General features: G+C 41.9%; 1 protein-coding gene across 2 annotated transcripts in view; it reads right to left on the bottom strand.

Annotated features, from left to right (window-relative positions):
* Window positions 1-16,268, bottom strand: part of CORO1C (coronin 1C) — a 75,064-nt gene that overhangs the window by 34,729 nt on the left and 24,067 nt on the right. For both annotated transcript variants that reach the window (XM_067539484.1, XM_067539485.1), the window contains exon 2: window positions 4,082-4,281. In XM_067539484.1, the coding sequence (XP_067395585.1) occupies window positions 4,082-4,276 (195 nt within the window). In that variant the 5' untranslated portion in view covers window positions 4,277-4,281. The remainder of the gene's footprint in view (window positions 1-4,081; window positions 4,282-16,268) is intronic.

Below are 16,268 nucleotides of genomic sequence, written 5' to 3'. Positions count from 1 at the left end.
TGGCTTAGATGATTAGCTGCTGATCCTCCCATTCCCCTCACAATGACGAGCATGTCCCATGTGGGCTACTTCAACTATTGACTTTTCTTCATGTTCCCACTCATGGTCTGGCTATTCAGGTTAGGTGCTGGGATCTGGCTTTGGCCCTGAATACATTAAATGTGCTCCACCCAAATAAAACTGCTTCAAGTCAAGCATTTTAGAGATACTCTGCTTACAGAACATCAATTATAAGGTTTTTAACTCATAAGCAATTTTAGATTTGTTTACAGAAGTTCTTTAACTAAGAATCTGAGGGTTTAGTATTTAGGTAATTAATCTGTATATTTTCCACACATAGTTTTGCACATCCCTTTCATATGCAAAGAACTGCAGAAAAATCTTTGAAGAACTTGCCAAATGAAAGGGCTGCAGGCATTTGGTTTAGCCGGGCTGGTGGAGTTCTTCAGTTATGATGCCGGTAACCAAGCAAACAGACATACAAACCACCCCAGAAAACCTTCTCTCATGGTGACACTTATCCACTAATCCAAGTTATCAGAACTGAACTAGGAGTTTGAACATATCCATTTCTGCAGTACAGACCCATTCTCAACCCCAGTGTCAAAACCAGATAGAAAGACCACTCGGCTGGCTGCAGCCTTGATGATCCAGAGGTTAGAGATGCTGGTGTAAGCAGGAGGGTCCATGCACCCCTTTGAATGCAGAAGGCTGCAAATATGCTGGATCTAAGCCTCTGAGTGCTTTCCGCATTGTGTTGGCGTAGCTGTGCTCTCCCAGCCTGGCCTAGATGAGTCAGCTTGGCATCAGCAACGTGGGCCTTCCATCCACAAGAAGGTGGGGGAGGCGTGTTTGCTTCAAGCTAGTCAGATGTTCCTCCGGTGCTGGGCCTCAAAACCTGTTTACTCCTGAACCAGTTAAACTACTGCAGAATCAGAGAAAAACAATGCTCCATGGCAGAAGCAACAAATCAAAAATTTGTTCTTTTACACAAGGTTTGCTTATCAGCTGACAGCAACAAGTTGAGATGCTGGGGAGAGGAAATAAATGTTTCACTTCCTTTTAAAAGGAGGGATATTCTAGGGCATCAAAGATGCCTTGATAAATAAGATCCTTGATAATGTGTTTACCTGACTGATAAATCAGCCATTTCACCTTAATACTGAATATTCTTTAGCCTTTGCACTGTATGTTATGTTAATGTCCATGGAAGACTGTGGATAGCACTTAAATAGAACCAAAAACTGTCACCACAAAAAAAAGTTACTCAAAACTTAGAAAACGTAAAGGCAAACACAAATTTGGGAAAATAAACTCTGTTTACTTTCAAGATTATACTGACCTTTTATATCGTGGCTTTGGTCTAACACTGCATAATAGGTGAAGCCACATTAAAAGTAGTTTGCAGAGACCTGCACACTAAGTGAGGAATTTGAATAGTTATATTGCAATTAAGTTGTGAAGGAGGTTCTCGCTCTACTGGCTCTGGCAGCTCCCTGGTCTCTCAGGACTACACTGAGTGTAGTTTTATGGTCCAACACGGAAATCATCAAAAAACAAAGTCTAAATCAGCCCTTTTGTAGGTGAACATGACAGCAAGGATTTTAGTGGAAGCCATCTGTGGACAGCTAAGTAAAAACCTCAGCTCAGTGTACAGTGGCAGTCAGAAAAGAAAAAGTGTTATGATGTTTAAGGAATGGAAGAGAACACTGAAAATATTATAATGCTAATAGATAAATCAATGGTATGATACACTCTTCCCATGAACACTCTGCTCAATTCTGGTCACTATCAAAAGACGTAGCTGAAGTAGGAGCGGGTCCAGAGATGGGCAATAAAAAGGTTAAAAGCCAGGACACACTTTGATAAAAAGAGATTGAAGACACTGGGAGTGTTTAGCTTAGACAGGAGAAGCGCAAGAGTGGTCACAATAAAGGAATATAAAATAAAGCATTACAAACAAATAAAAACAAACTCCTAATACAATAACAAGGGGACATTCCATGAAACAAAGAAATTTTAAAGTAATAAGGAAACACTTTATGCAACACAGTTAACCTACGGAACGCATTGCCTCAAAACATCACTAACGGCTATATATGTGAAAGGTTTAAACTCTCCTTCTTCATGGACTGTGCCAACCTCTAACTGCCCGGGTCAGGAAGACACTTCTCGCTTGTGTATGTCATTCCCCATTCAAGCAGAAGGATACACCAGGTTCAGTTAAGTGTCAGACAGGACACTTGGCTAGATAAAGCACTGGTCTGACCAGGTAAGGCAATGCCTATCCTCCTACCTAATGCTTCCCTGAAGTCAGAGTTACAGTTTTGGAGAGAGATCCCACACACATACTTTTGCAGACTGGGCTATTCTTTTTATGTTCTCTCCAGTCATCCTGAACCAATGCATTCTCTTGTAATGTTATAATCTTAGGCCTCTTCCAAAATGACCATCCTATTTTGGAAGAGAAACTAATGTTGTGAAAGAAGAATCACTGGAGTGAAACGATGCAGTCATTTTTACTTTTTTTTAAAACAGCACATGAAGTAATCAAGCCGCTAACCTCATTTAAAGGATTTGTAACCGAAATTATGAAAGACTTATCAACTGACTGTGATAAAAGTCAATCTATCGAAAGGGGAGCTTGGAATACTTCTTTCCAGCACAGAGAAAACACAGATATTTTGTGATCCATGGCAGACATACCTTGGAGTGAGAATGTGTAAGGACTTACTTTCATTTGATATATCTATGAGACGCAACCCTATTGCTTTATGCGTTTTTTGCCACAGGTGCAGAGATTGTCATGAAGCCTTCCAGCACTGATCTCTTCAAACAGTTTCTCTCCATGTCCTTCCAGCTAAGTGGTTATCCTGCATTCTGTATTTGCCTCTGGGGCAATAGGTTTTGTAAAGTGAATGCATATATTTAAGATGTTATAGAAGTAAGACTAATGAAGAGGTAGGGATCCAGAGTGGGCCATCTATACAGCTTCCCTGCAAGGTTATTTATCAGAGTTATAGTTGCCTCTTGCTTGTACAGAATATTAAAATAGGTCTCTCTGTCAGAGATGTGTGGAGTGGCTCCTCCATTATATTCCATCTGCTGAAGGTAACAGGGCTCTGGCTGAAATGCAATCACAGACTGCACAAGGAATCATTCATGTGATCGTGGAGAAGGGTTGGAGAGACGTGGCCGAAGCGGTTATCTCACTTGGTTATCATACCAGCATTTCACAACTAGAGCCTTGAGTGAAAGACTAACCTAAAGAGCCAAACAGCAGACTGAACAGGAATAGGTCATCTGAATCTTAGGGTACGTCTACACATCAAGACACAAAAAAACAAAATAGTGACTGGCCTGGGTCAGCTGACTTGGGCGCTGGACTGAAAAAGTGCTGTGTACACGTTCAGGCTCGGGCTGGAACCCGAGCTCTGGTACCTTGCGAGCGTGGAAAGTCCCAGAGCTCTGGCTCCAGCTCAAACCCGACTATCTACACAGCAATTTTTAGCCCCACAGTCTGAATCACCTGACCTGGGCCAGCCACGACCAGACTGCAGGTCTTTTATCCCTGTGCAGACATACACTCAAAGAGCTCATAGCAACAGGGGCTTTAAGAATCAGATAATCGCCTCCTTTTTGTTTTCACTCTTTATTTTGCCACCTAGCTGTCGCTAGTCAGATGCAGAAAGCAGTTAATGCAATACTGCACCGAGACCTACGAGATACATGGCTATCTTAGAAAGCGAAAATCCTGATGGTAAAAAGATGGACCATCACTATACCAAGCAGAATTGCTTCATGGAAATACATCGTTCTAATAACGTACTTTTTTCAGACAGAACTGGGCCAAATTAGTCAAGCAAACCATTTTTATTTACTGTGTTTTGTTTAAAGAAAGCATTAGACTGATTACTAAGGCATGCAAGACTCTGTCTAATGGCATCAGAAACCAGCATTTGTCATTCCAAAAGACAGCTCTAAAGTAAGACTTCCCAGGCTCAGTCTGGCTCATAAATAATGTTGAGATGATAAAGCGAAGCTACGGATGCAATAACGAGAAACTTTCAAAAGCACCTACCTTGTGCAAAGGCAGCACCAGGAACGCTCCACCACCACTCGCTTCTATGATTATTGCAACAAATTTGGGGTTTACTGCGCAAAAGGAACTATCCCAGGTAACGCGGGAAACCCGGATGTCGTCATAACACTGGTCATTTTTAACTGCTTGCCCAAACACATGCCGAAATTTGCTCTGTCGTACCACTCGCCTCATTGTGTCTGCGGAGAAAGAGAATAGGAGTTTCAGAAGAACTTGGCCAGTTAAGTGTACATTGACTGGTCGTTTTTTATAGAACCCATCTGCCTACATATGCTAATGAGCTCACCAAAAAGAGTCGACCAAGTACCTGCTATGGCAGGAGAGGCAGCAGCTTTCATTCATTACTCCTACACATATATATGCCCAGTTCTAGACCCTGGCCACTCTACAGTTCAAACAGGGCTAGTAACAACTGGTTTCAAAGGGAGAGTTCTATTACATTTTTTATGTTTCAGAATAAACACTGTCTTGTAGCAAGCATAACTGAACTGAATTTATTTTTTAAATGATATCGTATTTTACAAGAAAAATGGTAAGACTGATTTTCCACAGAGAATGGCATTTTCCCTATTGTGATTATATTCCCTTTATTCCAATAAAAAAGCACCCAACTCTCAAAGGGATTTTTAGGTAAGTTTCTACATATTTAAAAATGGTTTGGGGACACATGGTGAGAGAAATGTATTTTGTATTTTGATTAACTTATTTACTTTCCAGGAGATGTAAATAAAATGCAGACTTTCAAAAGCTGGTACTTCTGTGAAGTGGTTTCACAAGCTAGCTAGCTTACTTTATACTAACTCAAAAATCTAATTGAAAATAAGTTTGTTTTCTAAGCAGGGAGAAGTAAGGGAAGCAAGCTAATTACTTGAATTAATTTTGTTAGCTTGTTTGCATTGCTCCCCTCCTCCTAAGAAACAAACTGTTTTGAGTTAGACTAAAGAGAAGTTGACTGGTATGGAAAATTCCAGCCCCTGCCTCTGCATAGATGGCAACGAGGTAACACTTCATAGGAACACTGGGTCTCAAGGGAAGTGAGCACCAGCATATTATCCATCAGCATCTCCAACTTCCAGATCCCTTCCGAAACTAACCAAAAAATATCAAAGGAGTTCTTCCATAGTAGGAGATTTTCTCTTCCACAATTGATCCGCTAACAGGTAAGTTAGGAACCTCCATGTACCTTCTTGCCTTAAGGCCTTGTCTACACTACCAAGATAAGTCAACTTACATCCACCGTGTTAATCACTCCTCCTCGGGGCAGTGGTGCATGTCTTCACCAGGAGGAGCTTCCATCAACCTAAGGGGGCAGTGTGGGGGGCCGAGAGCCAGCTCTTTCAGCTCAGCTGGCAGCTCCCTGCCAGGAGCCCAGCTGCCCCACAGGCTGCCCCCACCCCACCCCACCCTCCCTATCCCCGCTAGGAGCCAGGGGAAGCTGCCTAAGACTCGTCCCCTTCCCATTCCTGGCGGGAGCCAGGAGACGCCGCCCGGGGCTTCTCACACCCAGGGAGTGGGCTCTAGCTGTGCCAGCTTCTCGCCGGGAGCCAGGGAGCCTTGTCAAGTTCCAGGCCCAGCCATGAAGGGGGGGCTCTCTTTGTCAATCTGACAGCCAACGTCCGAGGTAAGGAACGCAGTGTCTATACTGACGCTGGGTCACCCTAACTACACTGACATAAGCCCTACACCTCTGGTTGAGGTGGTTTTATGATGTCGGCATGGTAGGGGAGTCGAATCGGAGGGAGGAGCACTTGAACACGTACACCTCCGTAAAAACTACTTCTGCGGTGCCCAATCTCTGGGCAACAGACATCAGAGTCCTGCACTAAGTCTGCCTCCCCAAAGGTCCATGGCTACACACCAGGAGTGGGAAAACGATGCTCCAGTTCACAAAGCTACTTGTTGAGGAAACATGGGCTCTGATTATTCTGCAGTGAAGTGGTAAACTGAAATACTTTTGCACACCACCCAGTGGGCGTGCTAATGTGTGCACAGTCTGCCTGCAAGCAAAAATTCTGAAAGATTACTCAACACACTCGTCCCATTTTTAACTTCCAGAACTGCACGAAAGTATGCTGCAAGAAAGAGGTAGGAATGACTTATTTGTAAAGTCTGGGAGCTAAAAAGTTAATGGGCTGTACATCTGAAGTAAAAACTCTCGTCAGAATTGACCAATAAGTCATACAATTAAAATAAAATGTATACCACTCTTAATAGAAAAGTCAATTACACAGTGAAGCACTTCAAGTTTCCACATAAATAGGGGAAATTCTCTACAATTTGTCTGTTTCCTGCAAAATCCCCATGCCTGTGGTGATAATGTCACACACAGGACTCGGAGCTGGACATCTGCACAGCAGACTTGCCCCAAAATCTAAAAATCTACGGATTATGCAGACTGTAAATTTAAAGTGAAATGGTGACAGTGGAAAGCTGCTGGATTGACAGCCCTGGAGAACGAAGCCTTCAATCCACAGAGACACAGCCCATGCAGCAAACAGTGAGACAGAGCTTCCACTACCTGCCACGGTCACGTTCCTGGAATGAGAATGGAGCTCAGCCTCCGTGGCCCAAACACTTAGAGGTTTCCTTTCAGAGACCAGTAATACATGTCCCAATTACGGTGGCAATTTCTGCAATATGGATATCTGTCTATCTAGGATTAGGACAGAGGCCACCAACTGCTTTCACACAGGCCAAACAGCTGTCAGATGGTAATGACTTGCAGCCACTGATGACCTTAACGGAGTTCAAGCCAGAGACCTAGAGATAAAAAGCTCTATATATTATCCCAAGTCTCTTGAGCTGTCTAGTCCAGACAGGTGGTTTTTTGTTTTTAGCATTTCTCACAAGTATTATTCTGGTACTAGCATCACGTAGCTATTCAGCATATAGCAGTCTCTATCGAGAACACAATGAAATTGCCCAAACAGCCTTTCCCTCACACTGAAGAAAACTAAGGATGACCCAGGCATATTCACAGCTCAGCTTCCTAGAGTCTCTTCTCCATCAGATAACACAACCCAACCACTGTCTACATTGATCTTGATGCACCCATTCTCAAGTCTTTCCAATTCAGCCAGGAATCCTACGTGATTGTTTAAGACAGCGCCAAAGATCTCACCTATGAGTGTGAAGAATAGGGGAGGGCTGTTTTCAACAGGGGTCTGTTAAATTGCCCAAAATAAATTAGCTGTTTTTAAACTACAGGAGTGCCACAGATAGCATTTTATTATGAACTCATGCAGCTTTAAAGAAAAGAAGCTGTAGTTTTAAAAATAAAATTTTGTGGACATCTGGTGAATTGGAAATCTATGGGCAAGAGGCACTACAGAAAAAGATTGGTATTATTACTATCCTTAAATGGCCTTATGCCGTTTCAGTATTTACAAATAAATAACTGAAAGTTAATGAGCTAATGTCCAAACGTTGGTTACTGCATATTTATTTTATGTTTAGCAAAAAAATCTAAAAAAGGGCCTCATCCCAAGCTCTACACACCTCTGGCATAGAAGTGCAATTACAAGGAATAAAACAGCAGCTTCTTTTCAGCTGCAACTAGAAAATAATCTGAGTGAAAAACCCAAGTAACCCACAAACACGAGTAACTTTTTATACAAAAACCATTGCAGCACCAGGTCAAGATCCATGGAGCAATTGAAACCTTACATAGAGAACAGCTTTCATTCAGCAAGACTCCAGAGCACACTAGAAACAAACTGATATACAAACTAGACAGATATTCCATCCCTGAAACACACTCATCTGTGGGGTGAAATACCACAGCTACTCTGCCAACAGTGCTGCAGGTTTTTAGCAGAGGAGGGAAGAGAAAGCTATCCCAAGCTGAAACGACAGGGGGGGATAGTCTAAATAGACCTGTATGTAATAATGCAAGGTGGAATTCTGCCAAGACAATAGGAAGGCAAGCCTACGTTTTAACAACCCCAAATAGGAAGGAGTGTGCAGAGCAGGTGACTGAGTCAAGAGACCCTGGTTCCATTCCCAGTTTTGCCAACGACTCACTGTGTGATCTCAAGCAAGTCACTTAACCTGTCTGTGCCATACATAAAATGGGGACAAACATCTGTCACGAGCACTTGCAGCTGCTAGAATGAAGGGCCCTAAGAAGGGCCAAGGATCGAACGAGTAAGTTGTCTGGCCCTCAGTTAAAATATTTCATGTAAAAAATTCAGTACCTTATCCAACTAGTAATTCACATTATTGAATCTTTTAGATCTGATCAATAACATCGTTCTAAAAAGATCCTGGCTTGTATTGTGGTAGAGCCTCAGGCCTGGATGAAAACTCCTCTCTGCTAGGTGCTATTCAAACATTGGTAGTTTCAATACAAAAAGCTGCCTTTAGGAAGCAAGCCAGCAATTATTTGTACAATCCCAGTGACCTGGACAGATGCACTATTAAGAAACTCACTTTTACCCTGGCTTATTTATGGCTGCATCTTAAAAATGGACAGTACCTCACAATATGTTCAACAAAAGTATTCCTGTCCCCAAAAGCTTCCTCACACGAGAACTGAGTATCTTCATTTCTTTTACCCTCTGCTATTATTCAACAGTTAAACTAACAATGAGTTGCTGTAAAACATTCTGGTATACAGCTTATATGAAAGACTTCACATTGCTAACTCTCATGATTTTATTGCAAGTCTCTCAATTTTTTTTTAAGTCGAGCTCCAGGAGTCCTGTGATTACATGAGGATTTCAGCTTTCCAATTACATCCACCCCCAGACTTTTTAACCATCATGATTGTACAGAAAAGCCTTAAAACATGAAGCTGAGGGACTCAGAACCAGAAAGTAAATATAAATCCCCCCGCAGATTTATTTTTATATGGCTTAAAAAATTATGATCCTATCTCATGATTTTAAAATGCTTGGAACTGGCAATACTGCAGCATACTGCTGTACTGGGCTTTCCAGATTTTTATAACTCACTGCTCTAATTTTGATGAACCTTTCTTCTCTCAACAGTCACTTCACCTCTTGCCAGGACACAAATAAGTGTTGCACTTCACAATTACTCAAACCAGTTGGTGGGGAGAGGACAGAGGGCTGCTCTCAATAAACACTATCTGTTGCAGTAACTGGGCACAACAGGAAGTGTGCACGCCCAGCTCAGCTATTTCTCACCTGATAACACATCTCACAGGTACAGTGCTCTACAGCAAAATTCTACTTTCTCATTTACCCAGGGTGAGTAATTTTTTCTGAAGAGCAAGTAAAATATTAGTCATCCAGGTAAGATAGGCAAGCAGGTTGTGTGTTAAGCTTTCAAGACAACTTTGTAACACTGTTCTTTGGTTAGCATTCTTCCCACCCCATGGTGGGTCAAAACTTTTAAAATCTTATGTTTTAGAAAAAGTAAAGCCAGATCTTAAATCTATATTTCTGCGGTGACCCCAAATTGCCCAATCTCAACACACCCAATAGAGGAATTTTGCAATTTGTCTGCATTAATGCTGGGAACGGGGATATGACAGTAAAATGTAAGAAGGTTATTGTGTACAGCTTGGACAATAATTCCACCTGCTCAATGAGACCCCACAAAAGAAGCCAAGTTCTCCAGCTCACAAATCTGATGCCTTTAGTTCTATCATTCCTCCCAGACCAAAAGCTGAAAAATTCCCTTCTCCCCAGGGTGAATTTCCCTTATTGTAATAATTTGAAGGAAGGGTTTTAAAAGCCTCATTTTTAACAGTGCAAAAAAGTGAGGACTATCAATTAAGTCTCCTCACTCATTTAAGATCTTTTTGCTCATGACACACACCCTCTTCCTCAGCCCAAAATGCACTGTTCTCAACAGGAACCTTGCGTCTATGATGAACACATGCTAAACACACACTAAGCCCTCATTTCCATAGCAAAGGGAGTGATTCTTGGCTTTGGATCACAGCCATTTTGATCTGGATCTTTTCCGGGGGAAGGGCGGGAGGAGAAACGTGCAGGCTCAAGTTATAAAGAGCAGTGACTATGGATCTTTCAGTGCGCCAAGGAAAGCAATCAAGTAAAAATATATACAGAGGGTTAACCTGGTCCTGAAAGCCAACAAAGAGCTTTCTTTCCCCACAGTTATAGCCTGAAGAGAGTTTAGTATCCTAATTAATTCCCCAGTAGTCAAGTGCAGCAGAGGATCCCTTCCCCCCACCATCTAAAAAATGACAGCTGAAGCCTGATTGCCACTGGTTTTCTTAGCAGGGTTAGTTCACAGTCATCAAGTGAGGCAGACTGCAGGAACAGAAGGCAACTCTTAGGGGGGAAATAGTTACGCTGTCTAGCAAACTGGATAGGTTTTTCACTTCTGCAATTGTTAGATAAACCCTGACATGCATCTGAAGCCACTCACCTTTTTAAAAGATGGATTCAGCCCTTTATCAAATAAGCAAATTACACTAGGACCTGGATAATTCAGGCTTATGACTGGGGAGCCTGGCTGAATTACTGATTTTGTGAATTCCTCAGGCAGGGTAGCACATCATGAAATAGTCTTTGTTCCCTCACTTCGCCAATTGCAGTTTTATCTGCCCATGCTATTTCTGTAGTAAGGATACTGCAGTGTCTCCTAAGAGCAAGGAAGTCAGAGGAGACTCATGACACCACTGTTAATTTAAAGACTTTGCTGAGAAGTGGGAAGAGAAGTTCAGGGCACGTGTGCTAAATATGCAATATTTATCTCAGCAAAGTACAAATCAGGAGGGTTAGAGACACCGCTCCCAGTTGGGGGTTTTAATATTGCTAGAGTTACAACCCTCAGCAAAATTAAAGGCGTCTTAAAGCTTGTGCTGTAGGGGGTATCTGGATGAACTCCCTTCAGCTTTTTAATACTAAGAAACTTGGGCCCAGACTCTTCCTTTGGTTACCCCCATCCAAACCTGATTGCAACAGCCGTTGTACAAGCATAGAGTCCTGAGCATTGAATCTGCCCCTTAAAATAATATTTAAATGGACCTTAGAAATCAATTGGATGTTTTTAAGAATGGTTAGACAAACACTTGCCAGGGATGGTCTAGGTATACTTAGTCCTGCCTCAACACGGTGGGGCTGAACTGGGGGACCTTTCAAGGTCTCTTCCAGCCTTAGCCCATTTCTATGCTTCTAAGGGTTGACACTATACATGTCTACACAGTACCTTTCATTCAATTTCCTTCTGATCTTCCATCATGACAAGCCACAAATATTACCCTGGATCTGCCCATTTTCCAGTTTATAAAAGACTTATCTGTCTAAAATGTCCAACAGATGTATTTCTGTGGCTTGGAGGGCTTTCAGACTGCTTGCTTATGTGAGAGGAAACACATCCTGCTAGGGAACACATACAGGAAAACCACCCACAAATGGCAAAATCCTGTTAAACCCAGGTGGATGTGATCCTTCTGGAGGGCCAGGCATTCAACAGGAATGGTCAATTTAAAACATTAATTCAGCCAGTGACCATTTTCAGTAAAACAATTCACAAGCCAACCTTATGGGAAGAGCTTCTTTGCAGAATTTCCTTATAAAAAGTTGGCCCCTTTGATGTGAAAGGAGGGTGTTTTTTCTTCCATGCAAGATTCCCTAATTAAAAGAACATTTTGGAGGTTGCACAGTCAAGCACTCAAGTTAGGAAATGCCAGAGTTAAGGTAGTCTGTGCAACCTTTCCTAGGTGTTTTTTTAAAAAAAGTAAATGGAAAAAACAAATTCCATCATGTGGCATCATATTGACACCTACATGGTTCATCAACAGGGTTGGAACCATACTGATCTCTGCCACTTGAGCTAATGAAGTGATTGATATCAGGGCCTTGAGAAAACATCTGTAGAGGGAAACAGCCTTACAAGATCAGTTCTGGGAGGGTATCTGATGCCTAACGGGCATCATGAGAAAAAGTGTGAAAATGTTCATGGGAGGAGTAGACAAGCAGGCTTCTGAGGTTGGCGTAACTGGTGGAGCCCTAAAGAAAAGAGGAGACACTGGTACCTTCTTCCTGAATTAGCACGGTATACTAAATCCAGGGAGCTCGCTGCCACAAGGTATTAAGGCAAGTAGCTTACTCTAGAAAAAAAGCTAAGAGCCGCATCTGCAATCAGACTAGGCGCGCTAGAAGCTACAAGAGATTGCAGTCCTCATGCTTCAAGGCCTGAGCTGATCGCTATCCAGGTCAGAAGACATTCAGCCACATGGTGTCATCATGCACAATCAAGTATATCATAAAGGGACTGATGATGGATTCACCACTTTCCAGTGCAACATCCCACAAAGGCTATTCAAGCAGTGGTGCCAGCTCTCAATTTTTTCAAGCCTTGTGATATATTTGGCAATTTCCCTAAGGCCTCAGCTTCTGCAGTCATAGGAATACATGAGAATCGCAGATTTCATTTTAAAAAGTAGAAAGCGTCTAGCCCTGTGCTAGAATGTCTTTGCACGATGTACAGACATTAAATATATTTGCATAGCGTTGTACCAAGATTCATGCTTTGAGATCCTCTGATGGATGGAGCTGAAGTAGTACAAAGTGTCTTGCAATATTAATGAGCTAATGCTCACTTCACCCTATTAGTTTGTTTGTTTTTTTAAACAGATGATGCAATGGAGGCTCAGGGAGGTTAAGTGACTTGTCCAAGATCTCACCGGATGCCTACAGCAGAGGCAGGAAAAAAAAGCCAAATATTCTGAGTCCCAGGTCTTGTGCTTTTAAACACACAGCCTTTCTTCCTGTTGCATTTCATAATTGTGTTAAAAAGGCTCATCAACTTCAGTACTAGAGGGACCATAAACACCAACTGCAGCAATGACAAAAACTTTTATTTTCAGGCATCCAGAAAGATTTAACCCAAGCTGCACATTATCACAGCCCCCGGACATATCTGATTTGCACACTGAAAATAATCTATCTGGTTACTGCAACCTAGGTTGAGCAAGATCATCCAACCCTGATTTCAGTTCATTTTAAAGAAAAAAGATAGACTGTAAACTCAACAGTGAAGTCTCCAGCGGTCAAAAAACAACTGGCAAAATTCTATTGTGCAATGAGAAACCAAACCACATAAACTAGCAGGAAATTTGGTTTTATCCCAACTAGGAAGTGTAACAAATTCAAAAATATTAAATTTAGCAAAAATATTACCATTTTTAAAAGGCTAAAATTGCTATTCCTGGAACAATTCAAGGTTGCTTGTTTCAACCTATAAACTCGTTTGGTACCATTCTAATCCCTATAACTACACCCAGATTCCAAAGTATGGTGGTCTCATCACCATTGTGAGTCACAGATTAACAAGGTTGTATAAAAATGCTTAACTCTTATAAATACAGACAATAAAAACTACATGGTCTGTAAACTGTAAACTCTGAGACCACCACAGTATGCATGCTATGCTAAGGCAGTGATCTAAAGTGCAGTTGCTGACTATACGAGCAAGCCCATGTTTGCGGATTAGACATCGGGTAATTCTATTAAAAGGTTCCTGACTGCAAAATTCATTTCCTTGGGAGGTTCTGAAGTGAGTGACCTTTTATAGCATAGTGCAGAACATCTTTGAGGTCTAACATTGGCCATCTGAGGGCCATTTACAGCTAGTTGGGTGGTGGTGGTACTGGCACTGGACTGTTTAAAAATCACTACCCAGACAAGACAGCAGGTCTAGTTGCATTTAATCTGTGTCATTTGCCTTAATTCCATAGCAATAAATGCACACAATATCATTAAATAAAGTAAGTGGTCAGGAGGATATTGATGAAAAGGGTAGCTAGAGGGCAAGAAAAAAAGCTACTTAAAAATCCTTGGCCCCAAGTTTTATGTGGACAAAATATACAACTTAAAGCAGGTACTAATTTCTTAGGGAAAATGATGTAGAAGACCGTGCAATCAGAGGTAAATACTTCCACAGACAAACCCTTTCAGATTTTATAACTGATAGAGAAAAGGATGGAAAATAACCCACTTCCCCAGTCTCTCTTCAAATTTGAAGGACACTGTCAGGTCACATTAGATCAAAATTTAAGTTTTATGAACACAAACTATTAGGAAAAAACCAGGAAGAAGGTGATTTTTTTTAAAAAGGCCAATTGCTATTTATTTAACACATAAAAGTGTTTTAGGAACTTTAAAGATATATACAATGAAAAGTTCCTGCCCGGAATAAGAGTGGGAAATTTCAACAAGCCTCATATTGACTAGGCATGTGCCATCTCAGGAAGGGATATAGCGAGAAAATCTCTAGGCACCATAAATGACAGCTTCTTCAAGCAGCTTGTCCTGAAACCTGCAAGGGAGAGGCAATTCCTGATTTAGTCCTACGTGGATCACATATCTGGTCCAAGAAGTGAATGCAGATGAACCACTCTGCAATAGCAACCATCATGTAGTTAAATTTAACATCTTTGCAGGGGGGAAGATCCCAAAGAAAGCCCTCACAGTAGAACTGTACTTCAAAAAGGGGAACTACATAAAAATGAGAAAGATAGCTAAATGGACATTAAAACGAACAGTCAAAAAGGTGAAATGGCTGCATTCCGCATGGAGAGGATTTACAAACATCATAATAGAGGCTTAAAACAAAATGAATACCCCCAAATAAAATAAAATAAAATAAAATAAAATAAAATAGCAGCAAGAGGACCAAAAAATGCTACCAGCATTGTGGATAATTCTCTGAAAACATCTGCTTAGTGTGCAGCAGTAGTCAAAAAAGCTAACAGAATGTTAGGAACCATTAGGAAAGGGATAGATAAGACAGAAATATCATAATGTCGTTATATAAATCCATGGTACGCCCACACCTTGAAAAGTGCACGCAGTTCTGGTTGCCCCATCTCAAAAAAGATACATTAAAATTGATAAAGGTGCAGAGAATGGCAACAAAAGCGATTAGGGGTATGGACCAGCTTCCATATAAGGAGAGATTAGAAAGCCTGGGACTTTGCATCTTATTAAAGAGATGAGTAAAGGGGGATATGACAAAGGCCTATAAAATTATGAATGGTGTCAACAAGGTGAACAGGGAAGCATTATTTACTCCTTCACATAACACAAGAACTAGTGGTCACCCGATGAAAAGAATAGGTAGCAGATTTAAAACAAACAATGGGAAATGATTCTTCATGAAAAGAATAGGTAGCAGATTTAAAACAAACAATGGGAAATGATTCTTCACACAACACACAATCTGTGGGACTCCTTGCCAGGGGATGTTAGTGAAGGATAACTGGGTTCAAAAAAGAATTAGATCACTTCACTGAGGATAGGTCCATCAAATGCTATTAGCCAAGATGGTCAGGAACGCAACCCCATGCTCGGGCTGCCCCTAAACCTCCGACTGCCAGAAGCTGGGACTGGACATCAGCGGATGGCTCACTCAGATTTGCTCTGTTCCGTTCATTCCCTCGGAAACACCTGCCACTGGGCCATTGTCAGAGTGACAGGATACTGGGCTAGATGGACCACTGCTCTGACCCAGTGCGGCTGTTCTTATGAAGAGCTTACAAACTAATATGGGCAAGTTACAGATCAAGGAGGAGGAGGAAAGGGACATTAGAGCAGTGGTCCCCAAACTTTTGGGGTAATGCCCCCACCCCCACAGGAGCTGCCAAAGCTGCAGACAGGAGCTGGGGCCCGAGCTGCAGTTGGGACCAGGGTGGGGACTGGAGCTGCAGCCATGGAGCTGGAGCTGCAGGACCTGGGAACAGAGGCGCAGGGGCAAGGCCGGAGCCAGGGCACATGGGACGGAGGCAGAATGGGGCTGGATGGCCTTTCTCTCTACCCCCATGGGGGCTGGCCCAAACCCTGCCGCACTTCCCCGCCCCCTGAGGGGGGCACACCCCACTGTTGGGGACTGCTGCACTAGAGTTTTTCTCTTTTGTTTGAGCCATGCTTAAATCCTGCTGTTTACGGTTTCTTAACCTCATACCAAACTACCATTATTTTTTCATCTTTTCTTTTTTAGTCACTTTTGCCTATTCTCTTTTTTCTTATTTAATCTTTGCCCATTTTCTCCAACTTTACCACAGAACTTGTTTTAAAAAAAACATTCCCCTGTAGTGTTTTTAAATCCCAACTTTGTACTATTGTGCCTGTACCAGATCCTGAAATTTAAATGGGACCAGAAACTGATTGAACAGATATGAAACTAACCTCCCAATTGTCATCATCCTAGACAAGTGAAAATCCAA

The sequence above is a fragment of the Emydura macquarii genome, unplaced genomic scaffold, assembly GCF_026122565.2.
Source record: "Emydura macquarii macquarii isolate MOO-44397 ecotype Brisbane River unplaced genomic scaffold, CSIRO-AGI_Emac_v2 contig_554, whole genome shotgun sequence".
NCBI classification, from domain to species: Eukaryota; Metazoa; Chordata; order Testudines; family Chelidae; genus Emydura; species Emydura macquarii.
This window is presented reverse-complemented; position numbering and strand designations above follow the sequence as displayed.